General features: G+C 42.1%; 1 protein-coding gene across 1 annotated transcript in view; it reads right to left on the bottom strand.

The window, feature by feature from the left end:
* Nucleotides 1–12,278: 12,278 nt before the first annotated feature.
* The window catches only part of LOC131922225 (rho GTPase-activating protein 20-like), a 36,353-nt gene continuing 24,498 nt past the window's right edge, over nt 12,279–24,133 (bottom strand). Inside the window, exons 9-14 of the mRNA XM_059276994.1 lie at nt 23,152–23,324; nt 21,140–21,301; nt 16,250–16,359; nt 15,177–15,366; nt 13,536–13,782; nt 12,279–12,830 (exon numbers count right to left, since the gene is read on the bottom strand). Coding sequence (XP_059132977.1) covers nt 12,709–12,830; nt 13,536–13,782; nt 15,177–15,366; nt 16,250–16,359; nt 21,140–21,301; nt 23,152–23,324 — 1,004 coding nt within the window. The 3' untranslated portion in view covers nt 12,279–12,708. The remainder of the gene's footprint in view (nt 12,831–13,535; nt 13,783–15,176; nt 15,367–16,249; nt 16,360–21,139; nt 21,302–23,151; nt 23,325–24,133) is intronic.

The raw sequence follows: 24,133 nt of genomic DNA, 5'->3' as shown, positions 1-24,133 counted from the left end.
TGGTGTTTGCTCCTTGGGAGTTCTGGAACTCTCCAGCAGTTTGCTTTTTTGGTTAAATATGGCATTCTTCAAGCCTGGAACCTGGTGAGGAACCCTCAGTGGATCTGATGGGACCTTGGAGGAGCCTTGGTCTTATCCCTGACCTGGCATCTACTTAGCATTGGTACTGACTTCCTTTCCTGGACTGGCCAACAATAGAAAGTTGAGGGCACCTTCTCTCTGAAAAAGTCTGAAATAACAGCCTTAGCACTTCCAAATATTTCCCTAGATGACATTTCTGGCAGTGAGCGCCACATCCAGGAACATTTTTTAGGATTTCTTTTCTAGGTATGAGGAGAGGAGGGGCTGGGCAGGCGGCTCAGTCAGGAGAGCCTGCCACGAGAGCTAGAGCTGAGTTTGGATCCCAGCACCACAGACAGCCTGCTGTGGTACACACCTGGCATACCAGTGTCGTGGACCAGACATGGCAGGTGGTGGACATGTGAGAGCAGCTGCAGAATGTGAGTGAAGTGTGTGCGTGTCCTGAGAGAGAAGTGTGAGGGGTGAGGAGTAAAGAGTGAATAATGTAGAATAAGTGTGTGTGAGTAAGAGAGCTGTGTGAGAGGGTTGCTGCTACATGGAGGAGCTGTGTAAAGTGTATGGTGAGAGCTATGTAAATGAGATGTTTAGCTGTGGCTGTGTGGAGATTTGTAACTGCATGGAGGCAAGGAAAATGAAGCTGTATAGAAAAGAGATGTAGAAGAGAAATGTATGTAAAAAAGATGTATAGCCATGTGAAAAGATGTATGTATGTAAAGAATGTAGCTGTGTAAAGATAGATTGTCAAGAGAGATTATTTAAGTTGAAGTAAAAGAGAAGGTTGCCATCAGGAAAGCATGTGCTTGTTCTTTTCTTCTTCGGTTACCAGCAGAAAGTGTGTGTGTTTCCTTATTTTACCCCTCAGATAGAAAAAGTCTAGGGGGCTGGAGAGATGGCTCAGCAGTTAAGAGCACTGACTGCTCTTCCAGAGGTCTTGAGTTCAATTCCCAGCAACCACATGGTGGCTCACAACCACCTGTAATGAGATCTGGCACCCTTTTCTGGCCTGCAGGCAAACATGCTGTATACATAATAGATAAATAAATCTTTAAAAAAAAAAAAAAAAGAAAAAAAGAAAAAGTCTAGCCTCTAGATAGAAAAGAATTTTTTCCTTCACTACTCTGAGGTCTTCTATTCACAATCCTGGAACAGTTCAGGGAAGCTGGCCTTCCCATGGACTGTGTTATTCTGGCGCCCAAAAAGGGACCTGAAGAATCCACAAATGAGAACTGAGGCCAACAATTAGAGTGTCTCCCTTGAACACTCCCAGAAGGTGCCACCTCTTTTTACTGTGGGAGTCAGGTAAAAAGTTAGCTAGCTGGCTGGAGCAGAGTTAGCACCAGATGGAGTGGCAGGCGGAGGACCAGGGATTTTGTCTCTGACACCATCCAGCCAGAGAAAATGACACACCCTCATTCCCATACCTGGGGCAAGCTACATAGGATCTCTGGAAGTATGCTTTGGAATCTAGCCAAGCACTCCGATGGCACACACAGGTAGATGTCCAGCAGGAAGGGCCTTTCAGACCCCTTCAGTGCCTGAATCCTACAACACCATCTATAAAGAAATTATTATCCCTAATTCAATAGTGACAGGACTGTGACTTGCGGAGCAGGTGGGGATGGGGGTGGGGCTGTACTCAGAGCAGAGCATTCTCGTGGGATTCCATCTAGGACACACCGACAGCTTGTCAGAATTCCTGAGTGGTGCTCCGGGTGTGGGGCTATATTATCCTTTTGTTCTAGTTAGTGTTTATATTTCATAAATTTTATGCTTATTAGTTTTGATAGCTCTATACTTTGTTAACTTTGTTTTAATTGTGTCCTGCCAGAAGATCTTTTATGACACTTCCTTTTCCTTCTTTGCCTACAAAATATTTCATTACATTTCAACACCTACAATAGTCTTGTGTCCTGCATCTCATATCTCACCCTCCTATATATCCTTTCTTCATACTTTATAAGCTTTCTCAATCTTTCCTGGTTCCCATACTTACATGTTGATAATAGTAGCTAAAAAGATTAACTACATTGTTCCTACTGCTACTGTTGTTTTGTTTCATTAATTTCTGCTTTGATTTTTTTTCTTCTTTTTTATATCTCCCCATCTGCTGGCTTTTGGTTTGCTGTGTTCTTGTCTTTTCAAACTCTTGTGTCTTGTTTTATATCATTTATCAGTGCTTTTTATGTGTGTGCTTAAAGATATATATATTTTTTTTCCTTGTAGGCCTTGTGTATCCATTTAATTTAATTCCTGATCATTGAAATTTTTTCTTGAGGTCTTTGGCCCACGTACTGTTCCATTGTGTGTTGCTAAGTCTGTGTGAGTTCCTGCAGTTACTACATATCACTCTGCTAATTTTAAGCTCTGCTACACTGTGGAAGACAGAACACACAGGGTTATCTCAGTTCTGTATTTGGTGAGATTTGCTTTGTATCCCAGTTTGTGCAGTATTATGAATAAACTTAAGCTGCTGAGTAGAACACGTACTCTGGTGTTTGTGTGTTGTCTGTATATCTGTTAGTCTGTTTGATGGATGATCTCATTTAGTTGTGATGTTTCTCCATTTTTTTGTCCAGATTACCTATCTGTTGGAGAAAATGGGGTGCTGAAATCACGTACTATTAAGGAGTTGGGTTCATCTGGTTCTTTGTTTTTGTCTTTGGTTTTGAGACAGGGTTTCTCTGTGTAGTCCTGGCTGTGCTTGAACCCACTCTGGGGACCATGCTTCCTGGAACTCACAGAGATCCACCTGCCGCTGCCTCCTGAGTGCTGAGATTAAAGGTGCGCCACCACTGCCTGGCCCTCATCTGTTTCCTGAAGTCCTGTATTACACTTGTCATGAAAATGAGTGCACCTGTGCTTGGTGACTGTATCTGGGATTATAAAATGTTCTTGGTTAATTGTTGAACAGACTGGAGTGTCCTTCTTTATCTCTTCTTACTAATTTTCGTTTGAAGTCAGTTTTGTCGGACGTTAAGATAGGTCTGTATGGTAAGAACATAGCAAATATTACACTGCATTGCGGGAAAAGAGGACATTTCTGGTGCCACGAGACAGTGTGCCACTTTCCACTCCACACTGAGATTTCTCAACTACCACACCTACAGTTCTTCAAAATGTCATTCATGTTTTTACTCATGAGACACACACACACACACACACACACACACACACACACACCTCTGAGGGGGTTGCCCTTGTCTATCATACACATGCATTAAATTCCCAGGAGCTGAAGTTATAGGCAGTCATGGGTTACCTGGGTGTGGGTGTTGAGACTCATGTGGTCCTCCAGGAAGAGGCGTATTGCTCTTCACCACTGACTGAGCAATCTTTCCAGCTCTGTCCTGCCTACTCTCAGCTTGTGAACATCAAGATATATTTGTTTTTATTTAGTGTATGAGTGTTGGCCTGCATGGATGAATGTGCAACATAGATATCAATATAGTATAATATAATATATATGTATGCATGTAACAACAAAGTATAGAATCCAGAAGACATGGAAATGAAAAGGAAGGGTATACAAGAGGGGTTCCAGGGAGGAAAAGGAAAGGGAATTATGATATATTTTAGTTAAAAATAACTCATTTAAATTGTGACCATTACAAATTGGTAACTGTAATATTATGAGCAAAAGCAGTTAATATGATGGGGTTACAACTTGTGCTTGCAGGTAATCTTGATTCCACACCATAATGCAGTTACGCAGTTAGGTGCCTCGTGACACAAAAGGCAGTGTGGTGGGGACGTCCGAGGACCGTGGTCAGAAAGCTGCAGTCCCGCGAATCGTGGAGCACTGCCAGTTAGAACGGCTGGTGTCTTGTGTTTATAAACAAGTTTAATTATTTCAACAGGAAACATACAAAACATGGGTAATATGTCAAATGCTAACACTCAATGGCAAGGTTACATCGACTCTGTAATTAATAATGCTTGAAATACTGTGTTTTGTAATGAATGGTTCCAATTTTCCCAGTGCCCCCCCCCTTGCATTCAGCAATGCCATTGGATATCTTGAGGTAATATTCTGATGCCTTTTAGTTTGTTTTTTAAAAACAAATATATCTTGATGTTCCCAAGCTGAGAGTAGGCAGGACAGAGCTGGAAAGATTGCTCAGTCAGTGGTGAAGAGCAATACGCCTCTTCCTGGAGGACCACATTAGTCTCAACACCCACACCCAGGTAACCCATGACTGCCTATAACTTCAGCTCCTGGGAATTTAATGCATGCTTATGATAGACAAGGGCAACCCCCTCAGAGGTGTGTGTGTGTGTCTCATGAGTAAAAACATAAATGACATTTTGAACACTAAAAGGCATTTTGAACCAGAGAAATCCTATTCAGCAGCCATAGGATCAGCATGATAACTACTGTTTGAAAGCAGTTTCTAGCATGTTGGTTCTTTCTTTAGAATGCAGATCTTTAGTTTTATCATTCATACCTTCACTCTCCCTCCCCTTGTCTGAATCCAGTCCCCCAGTTTCATCCCCAGCTCTGTATCAGACCACCTGCTGCGCCCTCCCCTTCCTCTCTGTCACCATCTCCAGGAAAACTTCAGAACAGCAAATCCAAAGAAGGGAAAAGTAACTCACGCCACAAGGACAAAATACTAGGAATCAACAAATAGTGCTCATTGATAACTCTCAATATTAATGGTCTCAATTCCCCAGTAAAAAGACACAGGTAACAGAATGGTTTTGAAAACAGGATCCATTTGTCAGCTGCATCTATGAAGCACACCATAACATCATGTGTAGACATTATTTCAGGATAAAGGATGGAAAAAGATAGTCTAAGCAAATGGACATAGAAAGCAAGCTGCTGCAATGTAAGATGAATCTTAAAAGGTCTTACTAATTAAAAAAAAAAAAAAAACCAGAGCCAGATATTGGGGTGAAAGCTGAGAGATCAGAGGAATAAAACAAGCCACAGCCAACCTCACCTTACCCACTCCTCAGCCTCCAGAGAGAGCTACTTCCTGTATACTCATGCCTGTATACCTTTCTGTGTCCTGCCATCTTACTTCCTCTCTCTGCCCAGCTACATCACTTCCTCTTTCTTACAAGCTCTATCACTTCCAGTCTGTACAGACCCCCAGACCTCGATAGTTAACTAGTGCTGGGATTAAAGGCATGTGCCACCACTCTGTTCCCAGTATGGCCTTGAACTCATAGAGATCCAGATGAATCTCTGTCTCCTGAATGCTAGGATTAAAGGCATGTGCTACCACTCTGTTTAATATAGTGGCTGGCTTTGTCCTCTGACCCCAGGCAAGCTTTATTTGTTAGAGCACAAATAAAATATCACCACACTACAGCCATATTGATATCTGACAAAATAGAACACAAACTAAAACTAAGAAGGGATAGCGAAGGACAAGATATACTCATGAAAGAAAAAAAAAAACCACCAAGAAGACAGTGCAATTCTAAACATCTGTGCACCAAACACAAGGGCACCCAAGTTCATAAGGGAAACACTACCAGAGCTTAATGGTAGCTATAGTGGTTTGAACAAATAGCCCCCAAAGGGAGTGGCACTATTAGGGGGAGTGGCCGTGTAGGAGTAGGTGTGGCCTTCTTGCAGGAAATGTGTCACTGTGGGGGCGAGTTTAAGGTCTCCTATGCTCAACATACACACAGTGAGACAGATCACTTCCTGTTGCCTGTGGATCAAGAAGTAGGACTTTGAACACCTTCTCTAGTACATGTCTGTCTGCATGCCTCCATATCCTGTCATGATGAGAATGGACATGGTCGTGGTGTCTCTTCACAGCAATGGAAACCCTAATTACAACTTCAGTATCCCACACTCTCAACAAGACATAGGCCATACAGACAAAACTAAAAGAAATGCTGGAGCTAAATGACATCATTAAGCATCTACAGAACATTTCACCAAAATGAGAAAGAATATACCCATGTCTCTGCACCTCATAGAACTTTCTCCAAAATTGACCACATTCTTGTCACAAAGCAAGTCTCAACAGATAGAAGAAAATTCAAACAACATTCTGCAGCCTTGCTGACACCATGGATTAAAGTATCAAACAGAAACCACAGAGAGCCAACAAACTCATGGAAACAGGTCAATACTATGAGTGAAAAATGGGTCAAAGCAGATATTAGGAAAGAAATTTAAAACTTTCTGGAGTTGAATGAAAATGAAAACAACATCCCCAAACTTACGGGACACAATGAAGGTAGTTCTAAGAGGCAAATAGCTCTAAGTGCCTACGTTAAAAAGAAAAAAAAAAAAATGGAGAGATCTCATACTACCAACTTAACTTCACACCTGAAAGATCTAGAACGAAAAGAATCACACCCAAAAGGAGTAGACAGAAAGAAATCATCAAACTTATGGCTCAGATCAATAAAATAGAAACAAACAACAATAACAACAACAACAACAAATCTTTTTAAAAAAAATCAATGAAATAAGGAATTTTTTTTTGAGACAATAAGACTGACAAGCCCTTATCCAAATTAACTAAAAGGCAGAAACAGAAGATCCAAATTAGCAAAATTAGAAATGAAAAGGGGGATACAACAACAGACACTGAGGAAACGCAGAGAATCATAAAAATATACTTAAAAACCTGTACTCCACCAAATTGGAAAATCTAAAAGAAATGGATAACTTTCTCAGTACATACCACTTATAAAAAGTTAAGTCAAGATCAGATAAGCAATATAAATAGACCTAAAACTCCTGGTGAAATAGAAGCAGTCACTCAAATTTTCCAAACCAAAAAAGCCCAGGGACAGATAGTTTTAGCACAGAATTCTACCAGACTTTCAAAGAAGGATTAACGCCAATAGTCCCTAAATTATTCCATAAATTTGAAACAGAAGGAACATTGCATAAATCTTTTTATGAGGGCTGATACATAAACCACACACAAAGACCCAACAAAGAAAGAGAATTACAGGCCTATTTCCATCATCAATATAGATGCAAAAATTCTCAATAAAATACTTATAAACCAAATACAAGAACGCATCAAAAAGATTATCCACCATAATCAAGCAGACTTCAGCCCAGAGCTGAGGGATGATTAAACATATATAAATTGATATGTGGTGATATATTGTGTTCCCCAATATATTGTGAACCCTAATAAACTTATCTGGGGTCAGAGAACAGAACAGCCACTAGATATAGAGGCCAGAAAATGGTGGCACACACACCTTTAATCCTAGCATTCTGGAGGCAGAGATCCATCTGGATCTGAGTTCAAAGCCACACTGGAAACAGCCAGGCATGGTGACACACACCTTTAATCCCAGGAAGTGATGGCAGGGAGCAAAAAGGTATATAAGACATGAAAACCAGGAACTAGAGCTGGTTAAGCTTTTAGGCATTTAGCAGCAGTTCAGCTGAGATTCATTTGGATGAGGACTCAGAGGCTTCCAGTCTGAGGAAATGAGATCAGCTGAGGAATTGTTGAGGTGAGGTTATCTGTGGCTTATTCTGTCTCTCTGATCTTTCAGCTTTCACCCCAATACTTGGCTCCCCATTTGTTTTTATTAATAAGACCTTTTAAGATTCGTCCTACATTGATAAATTTAATCCACTATGTAAACAGACAAATATGATCATGTCATTATATGCAGAAAAACTATTTGATGAAACTTTTTTATTAAGAAACTTTTATTCATTTTACATTCCAATCACAGATCCCGCTCTTCCCTCTTCCCACCCCTCCAGCTCCTCCCCCCCCCCCCCCCGCAGCCAACCCCCCCATTCCCTCCTACAAGAAGGTAAGGCCTCCCGTGGGGAGTCAGCAGGGCCTGGTCCATTCAGTAGAGGCAGGTCCAAGCCCCTCCCCCCCACATCAAAGCTGTGTGAGGTGTCCCACCATAGGTAGTGGGCTCCAAAAAGCCAGCTCATGCACCAGGGATGGATCCTGATCCTACTGCCAGGGGGCCCCTTAAGCAGATCAAGCTACATGACTGTCTCATTTATGCAGAGGGCCTGGCCCAGTCCCATGAAGGCTCCACAGGTGTTGGTCTAAATTTCATGAGTTCCCACTAGTTTGGTTTGGTTGTCTCTAGATTTTCCCATCATGATCTTGATGCCCCTTGCTCATAGAATACCTCTTCTCTCTCTCTGAATGGACTCCTGGAACTCAGCCTGGTATTTGGCAGTGGATCTTGTTAGGATCCTGCCCTCACTCTGGCACATGCACAGCTCGGGGTCTTGCATCTTACATCATCACTGTGCACTGGACTACGTACGCACCTTAAAAGCCAGACGCAGACCCTACCCTCTCTCTCTTCACTCTGCTCCCCTCTCCCCCCTCTCACCATCTTTCTCTCTCTCCAGACCTGGCTTTCCTCTCTCCTCCCCCCCACCCCCCCCATCTTTTTTTCTCCTAATAAAGCTCTGAAAACTAACACTGGGTTCTGTCGTGATCGTGACCTAACCAGCGCCGCCACCAGAGCCATTTATCATCCTTTGAGATCTGTGCATCTGCTTCCATCAGTTACTGGAGAAAGGCTCTATGATGACAGTTAGGGTATTCACTGATCTGATTACTAGGATAAGCCCAGTTCAGGCACCCTCTCCACTATTGCTAGTAGTCTAAGCTGGGGTCATCCTTGAGGATTCCTGGGAATTTCCCTAGTACCTGGTTTCTCCCTTACCCCATGATGTCTCTCTCTATCATGGTATCTCTTTCATTGCTCTCCCACTCCATCCCTGTTCCAGCTTGACCATCCAGTTCCCTTATGTTCTTATCCCCCATCCTCTACTCTCCATTGCCCTCCCCCATCCCCAGTTTACTCATGGAGATCTCATCTATTTCCCCTTCCCAGGGTGATCCATTTGTCCGTCTTTGGGTCCTCCTTGTTAGCTAGCTTCTTTGGAGCTGTGGGTTGTAGTCTGGTTATCCTTTGCTTTACATCTAGTAATTTGATGAAATTTAATATTCTTTCATGATAAAAGTCTTGGATAGATCAGGATACAAGGGACATACCTCAACATATTAAAAGTAGTCCATAACTACCATCAACTTAAATGGGGAGAAATTCAAAGCCTTTCCACTAGAATCAAGGAGAAAATGAGGATGTATACTCTCTCTGTATCTACTCAATATAGTACCTGAAGTCTTAGCTAGAGCGTACGACAACTGGAGGCGATCCATATTACATTACACATAGGAGAGGAAGAAGTCAAAGCATCTTTATTTGCAAATGGTAGGATTTTATATGTAAGTGACCCGAAAATTCTACCAGGAAACTCCTGCAGCTGATTCACACTTTCAGCAAAGTGATGACACACAAAATTAACTCACAAAAATCAGTAAGTAGTCTCCTATATACAAATGACTGAAAAAGAAATTGGGAAAACAACACCTTTCACAAAAACCTCAAAAATTTTAATATCTTGAGGGAATGCTAACAAAGCAAGTGAAAAGTTTTTATGATAAAAACTTCAAGTCTTTGAAGAAAGAAAATGAAGAAGATATCAGAAGATTTAAAGATCTCCTATGCTCATGAATCAGTAGGATTAATATAGCCAAAATGGACATCCTACCAAAAAGCAATCTATACATTCAATGAAATCCCCATGAAAATCCCAACACAATTCTTCACAGGATTTGAAAGGACAATTTTCAGTTTCATAAGGAAATACACACACAACACACACGCAAAACAGGATGGCTACAATTATATTCAATAAGACAAGAACTGCGGAGGGTATTGCAATCTCTGATCTCAAACTGTACCACAGAGCTCTAGTTTATAATAAAGACAGCAAAGTATTAGTATAAAACAGACGTGATCATTGGGATAGAATTGAAGACCCAGACATAAGTTCACACATCTATGGACAACTTTATTGATAACGAAGTCAGAAATACACACTGGAATAATGACAACATCTTCCACAACGTTCCTTATCAAACTGAATGGCTGCATGTAGAAGAATGTAAATAGATACATACTTATCACCTTGCAAAGAACAACTCCAAGTGGGTCAAATACCTCAATATAAGGCCAGATACACTTCATCTGATAGAAAAGAAGGCAGAGGGATAGTTTTGAACTTGTTGGTACAGGAAAAATCTTCCTAAACAAATCATCAATAGCACAGGCAATAAGAACAACAATTAATAAACAGGATCTCATGAAACTGACAAAGCAACAGGCTACAGAATGGGAAAAGATTTTTATCAGCCACACAGCTGATGAAGGGCTGATATCCACAGTAGTCACAATAATAGCCTGAAAGTCGAGATAAGAGTCAAGTCATTGACGGAACACATCAGACCAAAATAAAAGCCCACCACCCTTTCTAGTAGCACCAATTTCTTTGGAAACTTATGTTTTCTCCACTGGCTGAAATTCTTCAAAGATAAAAATAAACAAACAAACAAACCCTATCTGAACAAATACGATTGATCATTCAAGCCCGGCAGTAGTGGCACAAGTCTTTAATCCCAGCACTCAAGAGGCAGAGGCACACAGATCTCCGAGTTTGAGGCCAGCCTGGTCTACAGAGCGAGTTCTAGAACAAATACAGCTACTCAGAGAAACCTTGTCTTGGAAAACAAAACAAAACAAAACAAACAAACAAAAAGATTGATCACCCAAAACAGAGCAATCACAATTTTATGAATTTTGTCAAACGCTTAATATTTAATTTTAGTTAATAATTTTAAGAAGTGGTTCACTAATCAATATTATCACCTCACGCTGAGAGGATGCTCCCTTATGAAACCTTACTCTACTGTATTATTCTGCCTGTAGGATGTAATGTGCAGGCTTATCAATTCTTACAACTTTAAAATGGAAATGGTTTCTATTGCTCATTCTGAGGTAAAATTTACTCTAATCATAGTTTCTCAATCTTTTACTTAGTGACCTTTTCTTCAAATAGTGGAAGAGGAGAGTTTCACCATAACTGGATACACACACAGAATGATGCTTTTCTTATTGGTCGAATCTTAGATGATCTTTTAATTAAAAAAACAAACAAACCCAGAGCCAGATATCAGAGTGAAAGCTGAAAGATCAGAGAATCAGAACAGACAGCCAGTACTTCTCACCTCTACGAAATCCTCAGCCTAAAGAGAAGGAGTTCCTGTTTCCTCATGCCTTATATACCGTTTTCTCTGCCCTGCCATATTACTTCCTGGGATTAAAGGCGTGTATGCTTCCCAAGCAAAGACATGAGATCTCAAGTGCTGGAATTAAGGTGTGTGCCACCACTGCCTGGCTCTGTTTCTCTTCTATACTGGATCAATCTCATGTAGCCCAGTGTGGCCTTGAACTCACAGAGATCCAGATGGATCTCTGCCTCCTGAGTGATAGGATTAAAGGTGTGTGCCACCACTGCCTGACCTCTGTGTCCAGTCTAGTGGCTGGCTCTGTCCTCTAATCTTAGGCAAGTTTATTAGGGTACACAATATGACACTACACTTTCTTCTTTTGTGTTTTATACATGCATAGCACATATTTCATGATTTGAGCATTCTCAGGTTTCATTATGCATATGTCAGCAAGATCTGCTGTTTCTGCTGATGACCTAATAACAAGATTTATACACAATTTTGTATTTTGATTGTTAAACACAGGAGAGTACAGCACACCAATTTTGTTTAAGCTTTTGTTTAACTTAATCCCCAAGGGTAAGATGTGCCTCAGTTCCTTTGGAATGTGTTTCCAATGCATTCATTGAATGCCTAAAGCTGAAGAAATGATGTTGTGTTGTAGTGAAGTTACATTGAGTTTGATTCAGCAGTTGGACATGTTGCAAATAAGAGCCTCCCATGACAATAAAGGCCTCATTTCTCATTCCTGGTAGCTGGCCTTCTACTGCCTCTCATGAGCACCATCATGGACTTTGGGCTTAACTCTCTCATCATAGACCTTGTCTAGTGAGATATTAGTAAACTTGACCTTGACCAATGAGATATTAATAAACTTGAAGGGAGTGGTGTCTTGAAAATCAGTGACCTCCTTTGCTGGTTCACTCTTGCTCTGCAACATCTAAAGTCTGGACTAAATTGTCATAGACAAAGGCCAGGTAACAAGCCAGCTCCAGATGACAGAATGTACAGGAACCTCACAGTTAAGGTCCCAGATGACTGCAGTCTTCATTACAGCTGAGAACAGACATAAGACCCTTTTGAGCCTCTTCTAAAGAGTTCATGGAAGTCATGAACAAAACATTGTCTAAGCAATCAGATTCTAGAATATTTACTATAACAATAAAGAATATATTTAATACAACAAAACAAATACAAATGCTAAATAGAATCCATATGATACAATAAACATAGTAATATATAATCAGGGAGATTTCAAGAAAAGTCTTGTCTATATGAACAATGAAGGAGGAAAAGGAACAGTCACGTGAAATGAGCTGGTACCCGAGTGGTGCTGATTCAGGTCTCAGGTCCAAGAAGTTTAAGAGCATCTTTCAGCTGCTTAGTTTTTGGTGTCTGTCCATTCTTTTGTTGAAGAATCAGTTATTTCTGGACGGAACAGGATTTAAATCATGTTCTAACAAATCTTGGAAGTGTTGGTAAAAAATAATTCAGAGTACAATAATGTAGCACTAAAGAAATAAGCGAAGTGTGGCGGAGGAGACTGTAGTCTCCAGTGAGGACATCACAGGCAGGTGTCCAGGTGGGCGGATCCAGATGGGGCCACAGATGTCATGCTGCAGTTGTTCCTTCTGTAGAACACTGTGACATTTAATAGTCTAGGATCCAGAGGTTGTTCCATGCTCACTGTTGAATGAAACATAGACATGTCATCTTGGTATACACATCCTTCCTGACACTAGACTAACCTCCATTCTGATTGTAATGAGTTTTGTAAATATTGTCCCAAATCTGACTTTCATCTCCACTCTGGACAGTGAAATGCCGCTAGCCACTTTAAAAGCTGCCCTTGCAGGAGGCTAACTGCTGATTCAGGGGAAACTTTGCTGGCTTCCAGACAATAGTGAACAAACTTAATGCAATAAATTATATTTAATCTTCCTGATAACCGTATTTTTCTGTATTTGAGATAGAATCAGAAGGGCTGAGAGAATACTTTGACAATTAACAACACAGGTCATAAGGTGCGACACAACGCTTTGTTCTCTAGAACGTTTGTTTGGTGTTAACTGAAGTAATTTTTCCCCAAAGATCATGGCTCTTTCAAATTATTTCAAAGAGCACTAGCAATCTATGTGGTCTCATGGACCAGTCGGAAGAGTGAAGATAAGTACAGCATGTGTAAAATGGGCACCCCACATGGGTTTTTTTGGGCATATCAATCAGGTACAAGTATGAGCTTCCACATACAGTTTTATTTGAGGAATTTGTCAATCCTGTAATGACATAGTATGCCCTGATGTTGCTCGGATTGAATTAGCAACTATCTGAATATGTGGATATTCTCTTACCCTGCTTTTCCTTCTCAGAGTGTAAAAAACCTTCTCTCACCTGGGAAACCTCCCTCGTGAGGAGCAGCAGACAGATGTTGTGGCACAGCATCACCCTTGGAATGGGTCCTTTCATTAACACAGCTTTTCTCCTCATCCTGGGCAGCACTTAAATCAATGAAGTAATTGAAGGTATCCGAAATCTCCTCCCTGTTACTAGTTATCACTGAGCTTTCACCTGAAAGTGTACTGGTGTTGTCTTCAAATATCTTTTGAAAATTCTCAATAAAAAACTGCACAAGAGAAATCTGTAACAACAGAGGACAAAAATGACATGTTGTCATTTGATATAGTTATGAATTGCATTTGGCATAGAAGACAGAGCTAGGAAAATTTGAAATACAAACTTCTGATAAAAATTGCTATAATTTTTTTTTTTAAAGAACTGTGAAAGTTACAATAATATTCAGGAACAGATCTTAAAATACAGTCAAGGAAGTACCATCGGTTACTGTTCAAGGTCTTCAATATGATGACTAAGGTTCATTAAACTTGAATGGCTTTGCAATCACCCAGAAGGCACAGCTCCAGGAATGTCTGTGAGGGTGTGTCTACAGAGGAGTAATTAAGGACAGAAGACGAATCCTGAATGAGGATGTACAACCTTTGAACGTGAAGTCAGAATGAATAGAAGGGGAATGAATGAAGAAGCCAGGTGAGCACTGTTTCCTTTGCTCTCTACTTCCTGACTGCAACTGCACAGATAGTTCACGTCCCCGACTCTGTGCTTCACATGTGATGGACTGCATCACTTCAAACTGTGAGCTAAAACAATCTCATTCCTGGAGTTGTCTTTGCCAGATGTTTTTATCATTACAGTGAGAAAAGGAACTAATAAACATACATTAAATGTATGGGGTTAAGAGACAGAGTTTGTCATTCAGATTTACAAACCACCAAAATAAAAAAATAAAAATAAAAGAACTTCAGGTTTTACACAAAGCATCTAAACTGTGGGCAGCTGAGCTCCTCTGGGTCTTCTGTGTAGGAAGAAGGCATCTGGAGAGAGCATGCCTGGGAGTCAAGATCATTGCCTCCGTGCATGATGTCCCGCAGCCTGCCTATTCAGTGGAGCTTGTATTGATTTATTAGCCATTTTTTACTTCCATTAGGAAATTCTAGAATTTTTACTTGGCTTCCATTATCAAAGATGAAATGTGCCCTAGTTTAGTATTTGATATTCCCCAGGAGGCTCATATGTTGAAGACTTGTTCCCCAGGATTAATTTGGAGGTCTGCTTATAGAGGCAAGGACTAGTGGTGGATAATATGATGTTTAAGGTGCCTCTGTGGGAGGTGATAGGCTTCTAGCCTTTCTTTATTCTTTCCCTGATTCCTCACAAAAATAAACAATTTTGTTTTACCAGGCACTCTATTAAAATGTGCTTCTCATAGGTTGAAAAGAAATGGGACCAATCAATGACAAGTTAGAAATTCCAGGAACAGGTGAAGATGAGTATTTCATCGCTAGACATAGTAGTTTCTTCATCCATTGTGTTGTAGAATGAGGAAGGTGCCTGAATCAGAAATGGTTACTCAACTATTTCTCCAAATGGAAATAACTGGATGAGAGAAACCTCCTTGCATGACACCTGGGCAGAACGTTGTACCAAACCAAAGCATAGAAACATACATCTCATTACCTGTTTTGAGACTTCATTTCCTAGTCCCAACTTGTGGGAGCTAGGCAGGCTCACAATACTTGGTGCTATACACACGGATAAGTTATAAGATGTCATATAGTTAGTTGATGAATGTCTCTCAATGCTGTGTAAGACCTGAAACAGCTGTCTCAAGAGGATGAGGTTCGGTGTTGGCAGTTGCTCTAAAAGACTGAACAGAGATAAATTCTTTTGAAACAGGAAATTTTACTTATGAAGTTCTAAACATGGAGAAAGGGAAAGAAAAAGTTGTATATCATATATAGTTAATTGAGGTTAAAAGAGAATAATGTGTTCTAAAAACATTGCTTTAATTGTTTTACCCAAGGTTCTGCAGTATAATTTGAGCAAAATTTATTAATATATAATTTATATAAACATATTGAAAACTCACAACACCACAAAACTTACTAAAACAAACACTAATAAATGAAAGAATGAAAATTTAATAAACCCTTATTTTTAAGGTAACAAGCATTTCTGTGTGGGTATTAGAACCCAGAGCCTACCTGGTATCTGAGAGTTCATTCGAGGAATTCATGGACACAGAAATGTTTCATAGAATTCAATTCGTGTCTGGATATGGACTTCTCTGTTAGTTAACCATTTAAGACTGTTGAAACCATCTCACTGATAGACTGGATGACCAAAATGTCCCATAAGGCAGTGAATTTCCTCTATCTGTGTCATGTGTTCAGTGTTTGTGTATTGCTATACATTCCCTAATAATTGTATTAGGAGAAAAATAATACACCGTAGTAGTAAGATATTGCCTTTGTTTTCTGAGACTGTCCTACACTGTAGCCACAGCTGTCCTAGAATCACTGAGTAACCTGACTGTGGCCCACTACCGACGATGATCTCCACCCTAGCCTGTCACATCGTGAGATTACAGGCATCACTACCGTGACGTTCTTCGACATAGCTCTCCTTTAAAAGGATGCTCTGTGTGTGTGGACTAAAGAATCCTTTGGTGCTTGGCATGATTTTAGTCACATTCATCAGAATATATTGTCTGCATTTTTGTTGTTCCAAATCAAGTAGTGCATCGTTACCTCTGGATGGTGGAGATTCTTTCCTTCTCATTCTCTTGATCAGTGACAGCCAGCCATTTATCATAGAGGCTGGATGGGAATACACCTCCTGGGATATTTCGCAGGAAATCCTTACAGAGAATAATAATAACTATTAATCTTATAGAAAATGTATACTGGAAAATTACTGATAAAATCCTCAGTTGAAGAATTCAGCTTAGACCTCAATCCCTCCAAAGCTCCCCAAGCCTGCACCCCACACAGAACTTTGTAACCTGCTGAGTGGCACAGCAGAGGGGGTTTGGATTTACTGGACTGAAACTGGAGCGCTAAGGGCGGAGTCTGGTGGGGGTGGGGATGAAGATGGAGCTCTTCTCAGGTCAGACTTCCTGATGTTCACACAGTCAAGTACAAAGTGAGACATGCTGGTGTACTAGTTCAAAATCGATTATTTTCAATGAAAGAAACACGTACACTCTGTTTATTCCTTTTGAATGCTGTTTTCACCCCTAGTCAGAAAGGTTCTGGAGCAAGCGCTCTGAACACTGTCTTGAACACACATGGAGTGAGGGCTGCTTCATTGAGAGAGAGGAAAAGTGTCACTTTGTAAAAGTGATGATTACATCATAAATTAGCAAATCTGTCTCCTAAGATCTATGTAGCTGGGGCAAGCTTGGCAGCATGCACCTGTAATTCCAGAACTCAGGAAGCTGAGGCAGGATGAGCTCAACTTAGAAGCCAGCCTGACTTCCACAGAGGAAAAAAAAAAAAAAAGGAAAATAATGAGAGAAGCTTTAACCTTAATTTGTATCTTCAATGACAAGATGATTTCCTGGTGGGTTGTTAGCTTTGTTACAGATACCCTGTTTATGCTGGTCCTTCTAAATATTGCCAAAATACTTAGTACTTAGTAGCTCAAGCAATGCCCTCGCGTTAATTGCCATGATTATGTAATTTAGTAAATGCTCATTCGTAATAGTAATTTTGAGCTGATGGTATGTAAAGATGGAAGGTTAAATGAACACAACCAGACTTCATTTACAATTAATATGACATGGGCACACAAAACCCACTGTGGAAGTTATGGTTATACCACTTTTTTTCGCATCGGAGGTCCCAGTGTCTGGAGCCAGACTACACTGTAGCCATGGCACCTTCTGAGAGTTTTGGAGGCATCAGTTGTAATTTTGCATCATGTGACACACATAAATGCTCTGAAATCATAGATCCCTTCTCTGGCTTCTTAGGGCAATGACACCAGAGTCCACTGATGAGACAGGAAATGATTTATAACTTGATCCAAGAAAATTATTCCATGGAATGTACCATTGGGCCACTGCTTATAAACATCTCGGTGGCAAGTTCAGTGTGCTCCTGACTGAATACTCATTTGTAATTTATGCAAATTCTTTAGCATTGGGCATGCTGTTATGAAGGCCTTGGTTAGAAAACATGATGGTAGGCAACTGAAGTCTTGCTATAAAATAAATCAAGTTCCTGTGTGTACCTCAAAGAGAGCAGCATCCCACTTCTTTGAATACCTAACATAGGATACTTTTCTGTGGCTATCCATTTCTGAACATCCAGTATACATCATGAAGCTAAATGATATGTAACCGAGATCCTTAATTTCATAGATCTTTTTGAAGTCATTACCACATTATCACATATGTTGGAGTTGTTAAAAATCACCAGGATGGGTTGATTCCTTTTCTGCTCTAAAATTTCCCCTTCTCTAATTTTACATAGAAATCTGTGATTTCAGTTTATCTTTTTAAAATCGTTATTTTTTGTTTTGTAGAAATCAATTAAAATGTCAGAATTCCTAAATCTATTGCCTATTTCATGCAGGTTAGAATTTGGACTCATTAAAAACAGGTTTGAAAATGAAGATCCTCCTTGTGTGTCAGGACCCTGTGGGTGCGTTTGGAATGTCAGACAGCAGCACAGGACTCCAGAGGCTGTGAAGGTGACAGAGAACAGGGTCGTGCCGAGAAGGAGGGCCAGTTTAAAGTAAAAGTGTTCGAGATGGGATGGAAAGGATGCAAAGCAGCAAACTCTTCATGCTCCCTCGAGCAGATTTCATTGATTGTAGCTATTTTCTAAATTTAAATTTTATAGTGTTGGAAATTTTGTCTTCATGAGAAAGACAGTGTTGAACTCAAAGTCAGAATGCCTAGTTTGTTAGGAATTCAGCAAAATAAGTCTATACTTTACAAAATACTTACTGTTACAAATTTTGGTATTATTATGACTGAGTTGTTCCAGAGTGAAATTGAAAGGGTGCTATGAGATTGCAAAGTAAAAGAGGTCTGGCATATGGTGCTCTGAGCCTCGGTGGGTGACTCCTATAATGTCACCTCTCAGTTTACGTGCTGTACCTGTGGTGCACTCAGAGGCTTAGACCTTTGAACACTTGGTCCTCGGTGCTGGCACTGTCTGGGAAGGTGGTGTGGCTATTCCTGGAGCAAATATGCCTGGGGTCACTCTGAGGGTCCATGGCATTGCCCCACTCCACGTCCCTGTCTCTGCTTCCTGCTCCTGTCACCAGCCATGTCCCCCTGCCAGGATGGACCCTTATCCTCTGGAACTGAAGCCAGAATAAACTGTACATGATGTTTATCTCATTGACAAAAAGTAACTAACTGGGTAGTAGGTACCAGACAGTGGGGTGTTGCTCTCAAACCTGATTATGTTGTTTTTCAGAAGAATATGGAAGTCTTTGGACCTTAAGCTACAAAAGCCACAGAACGCTAGCTGAACCTAAGGGGTGATTCTGCTAGATGCTTGGAACTACGAGAGGATAAGGATGATGAAGGCCTCACTCAAGGTACCAGTGGGAAAAATAACAGCTACTGGGTTAGAGGACATGCGTGTGACATTCTGTAGAAGAATCTGGCTGCCTTCTGTCCTTGTCCTCCTAACTTGCCTGAGGGCAATTAAAAATTAACGCACCCATTTTTTTTTTTTTTTTTTTTTGGTGGAGGAAATATGACAGACAGAATATTACTGAATCTGCAACGTGGTTTTTGGTAATAATGCTTAAGGGGGTCTGTAATGATGAAGAGAAAGCAGGAGAAGATGGTATGAAACACACGGCTGGAGAGAAAAGCGGGTGGGGAGCTTACTTGTCATAGCCCCAATGGTCAGGGATATTCCCCTGTTAAGGAGAGGCCTCCTGCTTGGCATGGGACAATAGGGAAAGTTCTGTAACAGCTAGGGCCCCCCACTGTGCCTCCAGCATCCCCCCCCTTCCAGCATCCCCCTTCCAGGATCCCCTTCCAGGATCTGAAAAAAAAGCTCCCCTGCTGCTGGGGTTCAAGGGCCTTGTTGAGTCCGTCCGTCCCAAACTGGCAGCAGGCCATGGCAATGACCACCAGGTGGCGCTACCTTTAGGGGCGTGAAGGATTCAACAGTGAGGACTTGTGTCTGAAATATTATCTGCCCATGATATTTCAGACAGCTGATGCCATTGTGTGTGGCAGAGGAGTTCCTGTGTGAAGGTCCTGAGAGGGCAAGGGGCTGTGAGAGAGAAGAGAGGGGAGAGGAGAGAGGAGAGGAGAGGAGAGGGGAGGGGAGGGGAGGGAAGGGGAGGGGAGGGGAGGGGAGGGGAGGGGAGGAGAGGGGAGGGGAGGAGAGGGGAGGGGAGAGGAGAGGAGAGGAGAGAGGAGAGGGGAGAGAGAGGGGAGAGAGAGGGAGGGGAGGGGAGGGAAGGGGAGGGGAGGAAGGGAGGGGAGGGGAGGGGAGGGAGGGGAGGAGGAGGGGAGGAGAGGGGAGGGGAGAGGAGAGGAGAGGAGAGAGAAGAGGGGAGAGAGAGGGGAGAGAGAGGGGAGGGGAGGGGAGGGGAGGGGAGGAGAGGGGAGGGGAGAGGAGAGAGGAGGGGAGGGAAGGGGAGGGGAGGGAGGAGAGGGGAGGGGAGAGGAGAGGAGAGGAGAGAGGAGGAGAGGGGAGAGAGAGGGGAGAGAGAGGAGAGGGGAGGGGAGGGGAGGGAGGGGAGGGGAGGGGAGGGGACTTGCGGAGGCTGTGGAAGTGAAACCTGTGTTGAGTGGAGATCTCAGCTGGGGATGTAGAGCCAGGTGACCTCTGCCAAGGAGAGCTACGTACGGGGAGTGGGGTCACAGGAGAGACAGAGGCAGGTTTCAGGCAGAAAAGCTGGAGGGTGGAGCTGCCTCAGCCCAGTGAAGCTGGAGTACCAGACATGAGGCGACACAGTGCTACCGGACTTCTCTCTTTCCCTGCCAGAGTTTGGTCTTTCTTTAGTCCAGTACTTTCTCACTACGTCCTCACGCTCCCTGTTGGAATGGTATTCTGTGACATTGCATGTTTGATGCATGTGATTTGTCTCTTGATTTTAAAGGAGTCTAAAATTAAAAGATGTCCGAGTCTTAAGAGAATCTCTGACTTTTGAAGGAATAAACTGTAAATGATGGTGGTGACAAGGCTGTTGGACTGTTTGCATTACCGTGTGGACAAAGGCCGTGGCGCCTAGATGGCCAAATGTGGTGCTTTGAATTAATATGTAGGCTCAGGCACTTGAACACTTGTTCCTAGTTAGTGGCACTGTTTGTAGAGGGGGTGCAACCTTGCTGGAGGGATATGTCACTGAAAGTCCACAGCCTCCCCCGACTTCCAGTGTCCTGACTCTGCTTCGAGGTTGAGGCTACAGATGTTGTTTCCAAGCTTCCTGCTCCAGCGGCCGTTCCTCCCTTCTGTGATGGACACTCACCCCTCTGAACTGTGAGCCAAAGTAAACTCTTTCTTTTGTAATTTGCCTTGGTCCTGGTGCCTCATCCCAGCAATGCAAAAGTAAACAATGCCATCCTGTTATCACTCTCGGGTAATCGTAATTAAATGGTTCACGCGCAGCTTCAGAGAAATGATGATCGTGGATGATGCCAGAACATCCTCTACCTTTAAAACAGACGCCACAACGAGGGTGGATTCCTCCCTTAGATTTACATCCTTTCCCAAATCCAGCTTCTCCTTCAGTGTTTGGCAGGAGGCTGCATTGGCTGACTTTCTAAATATTCCTTCCACATCAGGTCCGTTTTCATTCAGAAGGGACAGCATATCCTGAGGGGAAAAGACAAACACCTGCCATTATAAAGCCACACTTGCAGAGCTCAGTGTGAGTCTTCCTCAGAACCAGAGCAACGGGGTGTGGGATTTGAAAGAGAATGGTCCCCATGGTTCCAATGCTTACTCACCAGGAGTGGCACTATTTGAAAGGCTTAGGAGGTGTGGCTTGTTGGAAATAATGTGTCACTGGGGTTGGGATTGGAGGTATCAAAAGCCCATGTCAGGCCCAGTCTCTCTCTCTTCCTGCTGCCTGTGGATCTAGATGAAGGATCTCAGCTCCTTCTTCAGCATCATGTCTGCCTGCACGCACCCATGATGATAAAGGACTAAACCTCTGTAGTGTAAGGCAACCCAGTTAAGAGTTTTCCTTTATAAGGGTTGTCGTGAGCATGGTGACCCTCCCCAGTAATAGACCGGTGACTAAGACAGGTACAAGTGCTTAGAGAGCTGTGTGAAGGGAACACAGGTTGACTGAATCTGAGGATTCTACACGTGTTCTACTCCCCAAACCACTCTATCATTTCATGCTGAGAACTGGGAACAGGTTTGAAGAAGACTTTCCTCTACGGTGATTGATGCTCTAAAATCAATCTGTCTCTAGGCCTGGACACTGTCCCTGGCACTCTCTTGTCCTCCCTGTGAATGCCTTTCCCCAGTATGTCATCCCGTTTCCTATTGGATTCTTCTCTGATTAGGACCCTATTCCCACTTCCATTATGTCCCTGGCTCTCTATAATGAGGCTTAAATCGTTATTTACACGGTCCCTTTTCTAATTGTATTCTTTTGAATCGGCCTTTCATTTCCTTCTGCTCTGTCTTCGTATTTTCAGTTTTCAGTATAGGATGAAGCCAAGGGACCCACAACCTCACCTGCCTGTGATTTACCATGGAAGCTCGGGTACCATATACAATCCAACTGGGGCTTTTAGTTATTGAATTGGCAGAGGCCGGGTATGAGAGTCGTGGCTACTGCCAGCTTTTATGACTTATTTAAGATTTACTCTTCTGTCATTCCTGAACCTGATCTGATAGACTGGTTCCGTATGCAGTGCAAACATCACCACAGTGAACCCGATCTGATAGACTGGTTCCGTATGCAGTGCAAATATCACCACAGTGAACCTGATCTGATAGACTGGTTCCATATGCAGTGCAAACATCACCACAGTGAACCTGATCTGATAGACTGGTTTCGTATGCAGTGCAAACACCATCAAAGTGAACCTGATCTGATTGATAGACTGGTTCCGTATGCAGTGCAAGCATCACCACGGTGAAGATGTTGGACACTCGGTGTTTCTACTGACAGTTTGGTCACTTACTTGTAATGACACAGGCCAAAATCTGAGTCATTCTTTGACATCGTTTGTCAGGATTATAGGATCGATACTTCGAAAAGGGAAAGTTTTTTTTTTTTTTTTAATATTTAAGCACTTGAAATGTAAATCAAAACATGCCAGGTATATAGATTATCAGAATGATGAGACTGTGATGAAATGGCCATGAAATTATATCTGGGGCCAGTGTGGAGCTGAAGGAAGAAACTGGATGTGGGGCAGAGTTGTTGGAGAACATTGCATCTGTAGAGCACATTATAGGCCTACAGAAAGTCAGGGTGATCATTGCTGAGCAGTGGAAGGAGCTAGAATGTGTTTTTCTGTTTGCTTTCTGTGTTTCATCAGAACAATATTGGGATGTTTTTCCTAAAAAGATGTAGAGTAGCTCCCTCAGCTAAGTAATGGTTTGTCTAATAATCCTCCACTTAGAGAAATGACCTAAAGAGGATGTTTTACCATCCATAGACGTTCCTGCTCAGATGGCCACAAGAAAAAAATAATGCTCACCAGAATTGAAGACGGCAGATTACCATCCTTGCAAATAGCCCCGAGAGAATTACAGAAGAGGCCACCAGTAGTTGAGGCTGGAGTCTTGGGAAGCACATGGTCACAGCAGGTGGGCGTGCCCCATTGAAATATCCGACTTAGGAGAGAGCGTCTTCTAACTCTTTTCTCTGAGTCTGAGGAGAATGGAGATCATCACTTCAATAGTCTGATGGTCTCTCAGACTATTTATGCACCATAACACGTGCATAAACAGGTTACATATGTTAAGGAGTTAAACCTGAACAGACATGTCATGTAGAAGACAGTTGGAATTCCACCAAATACCTTTATTTACCTGTTCACTTGGCTTTTGGGGAGTTTACTCTTTAAATAAACTCAGCTCCCTGTACATGGCACTACACAGGAGTGTAGCTGATCCTGGCTCTGGAACCTCACAGTAAGTTGGCTACTCAAAACTGTAGATCGCCGGGCCGTGGTGGCGCACACCTTTAATTCCAGCACTTGGGGGGCAGAGCCAGGGGGATCTCTGTGAGTTCGAGGCCAGCCTGGTCTACAGAGTGAGATCCAGGACAGGCACCAAAACTACACAGAGAAACCCTGTCTTGAAAAAACCAAAAAAAAAAAAAAATTGTAGATTATTTGGAATTGATACAGAAGTCAAGAAGCAAGTAAGGACCATGACAGGGAATTTTGAAACTGGGGATATTGAACACATGGAGAAAAGGTAATAATGTAACACAAAGCTTGAATAGAGTAAGAATGGGAATGCAGGATAGAAGAGTGCAGACGAGGAAGGATAATTAATCCTAAACATGCTTTGATGATGTGCTATGGAAATACATAGACTCTATTGATGGGCTCCCAGAAACAAATACATCAATTTGAAACTGACCTGATGCTTTATCTGATCTCTACTGTGCTATATAGGCACAGTACTGGAAGAGGGAAGTACTCAACAGAAATACCCAGCTGTAACCCTGGG

This window comes from Peromyscus eremicus, chromosome 12, assembly GCF_949786415.1.
Source record: "Peromyscus eremicus chromosome 12, PerEre_H2_v1, whole genome shotgun sequence".
NCBI classification, from domain to species: domain Eukaryota; kingdom Metazoa; phylum Chordata; class Mammalia; order Rodentia; family Cricetidae; genus Peromyscus; species Peromyscus eremicus.
This window is presented reverse-complemented; position numbering and strand designations above follow the sequence as displayed.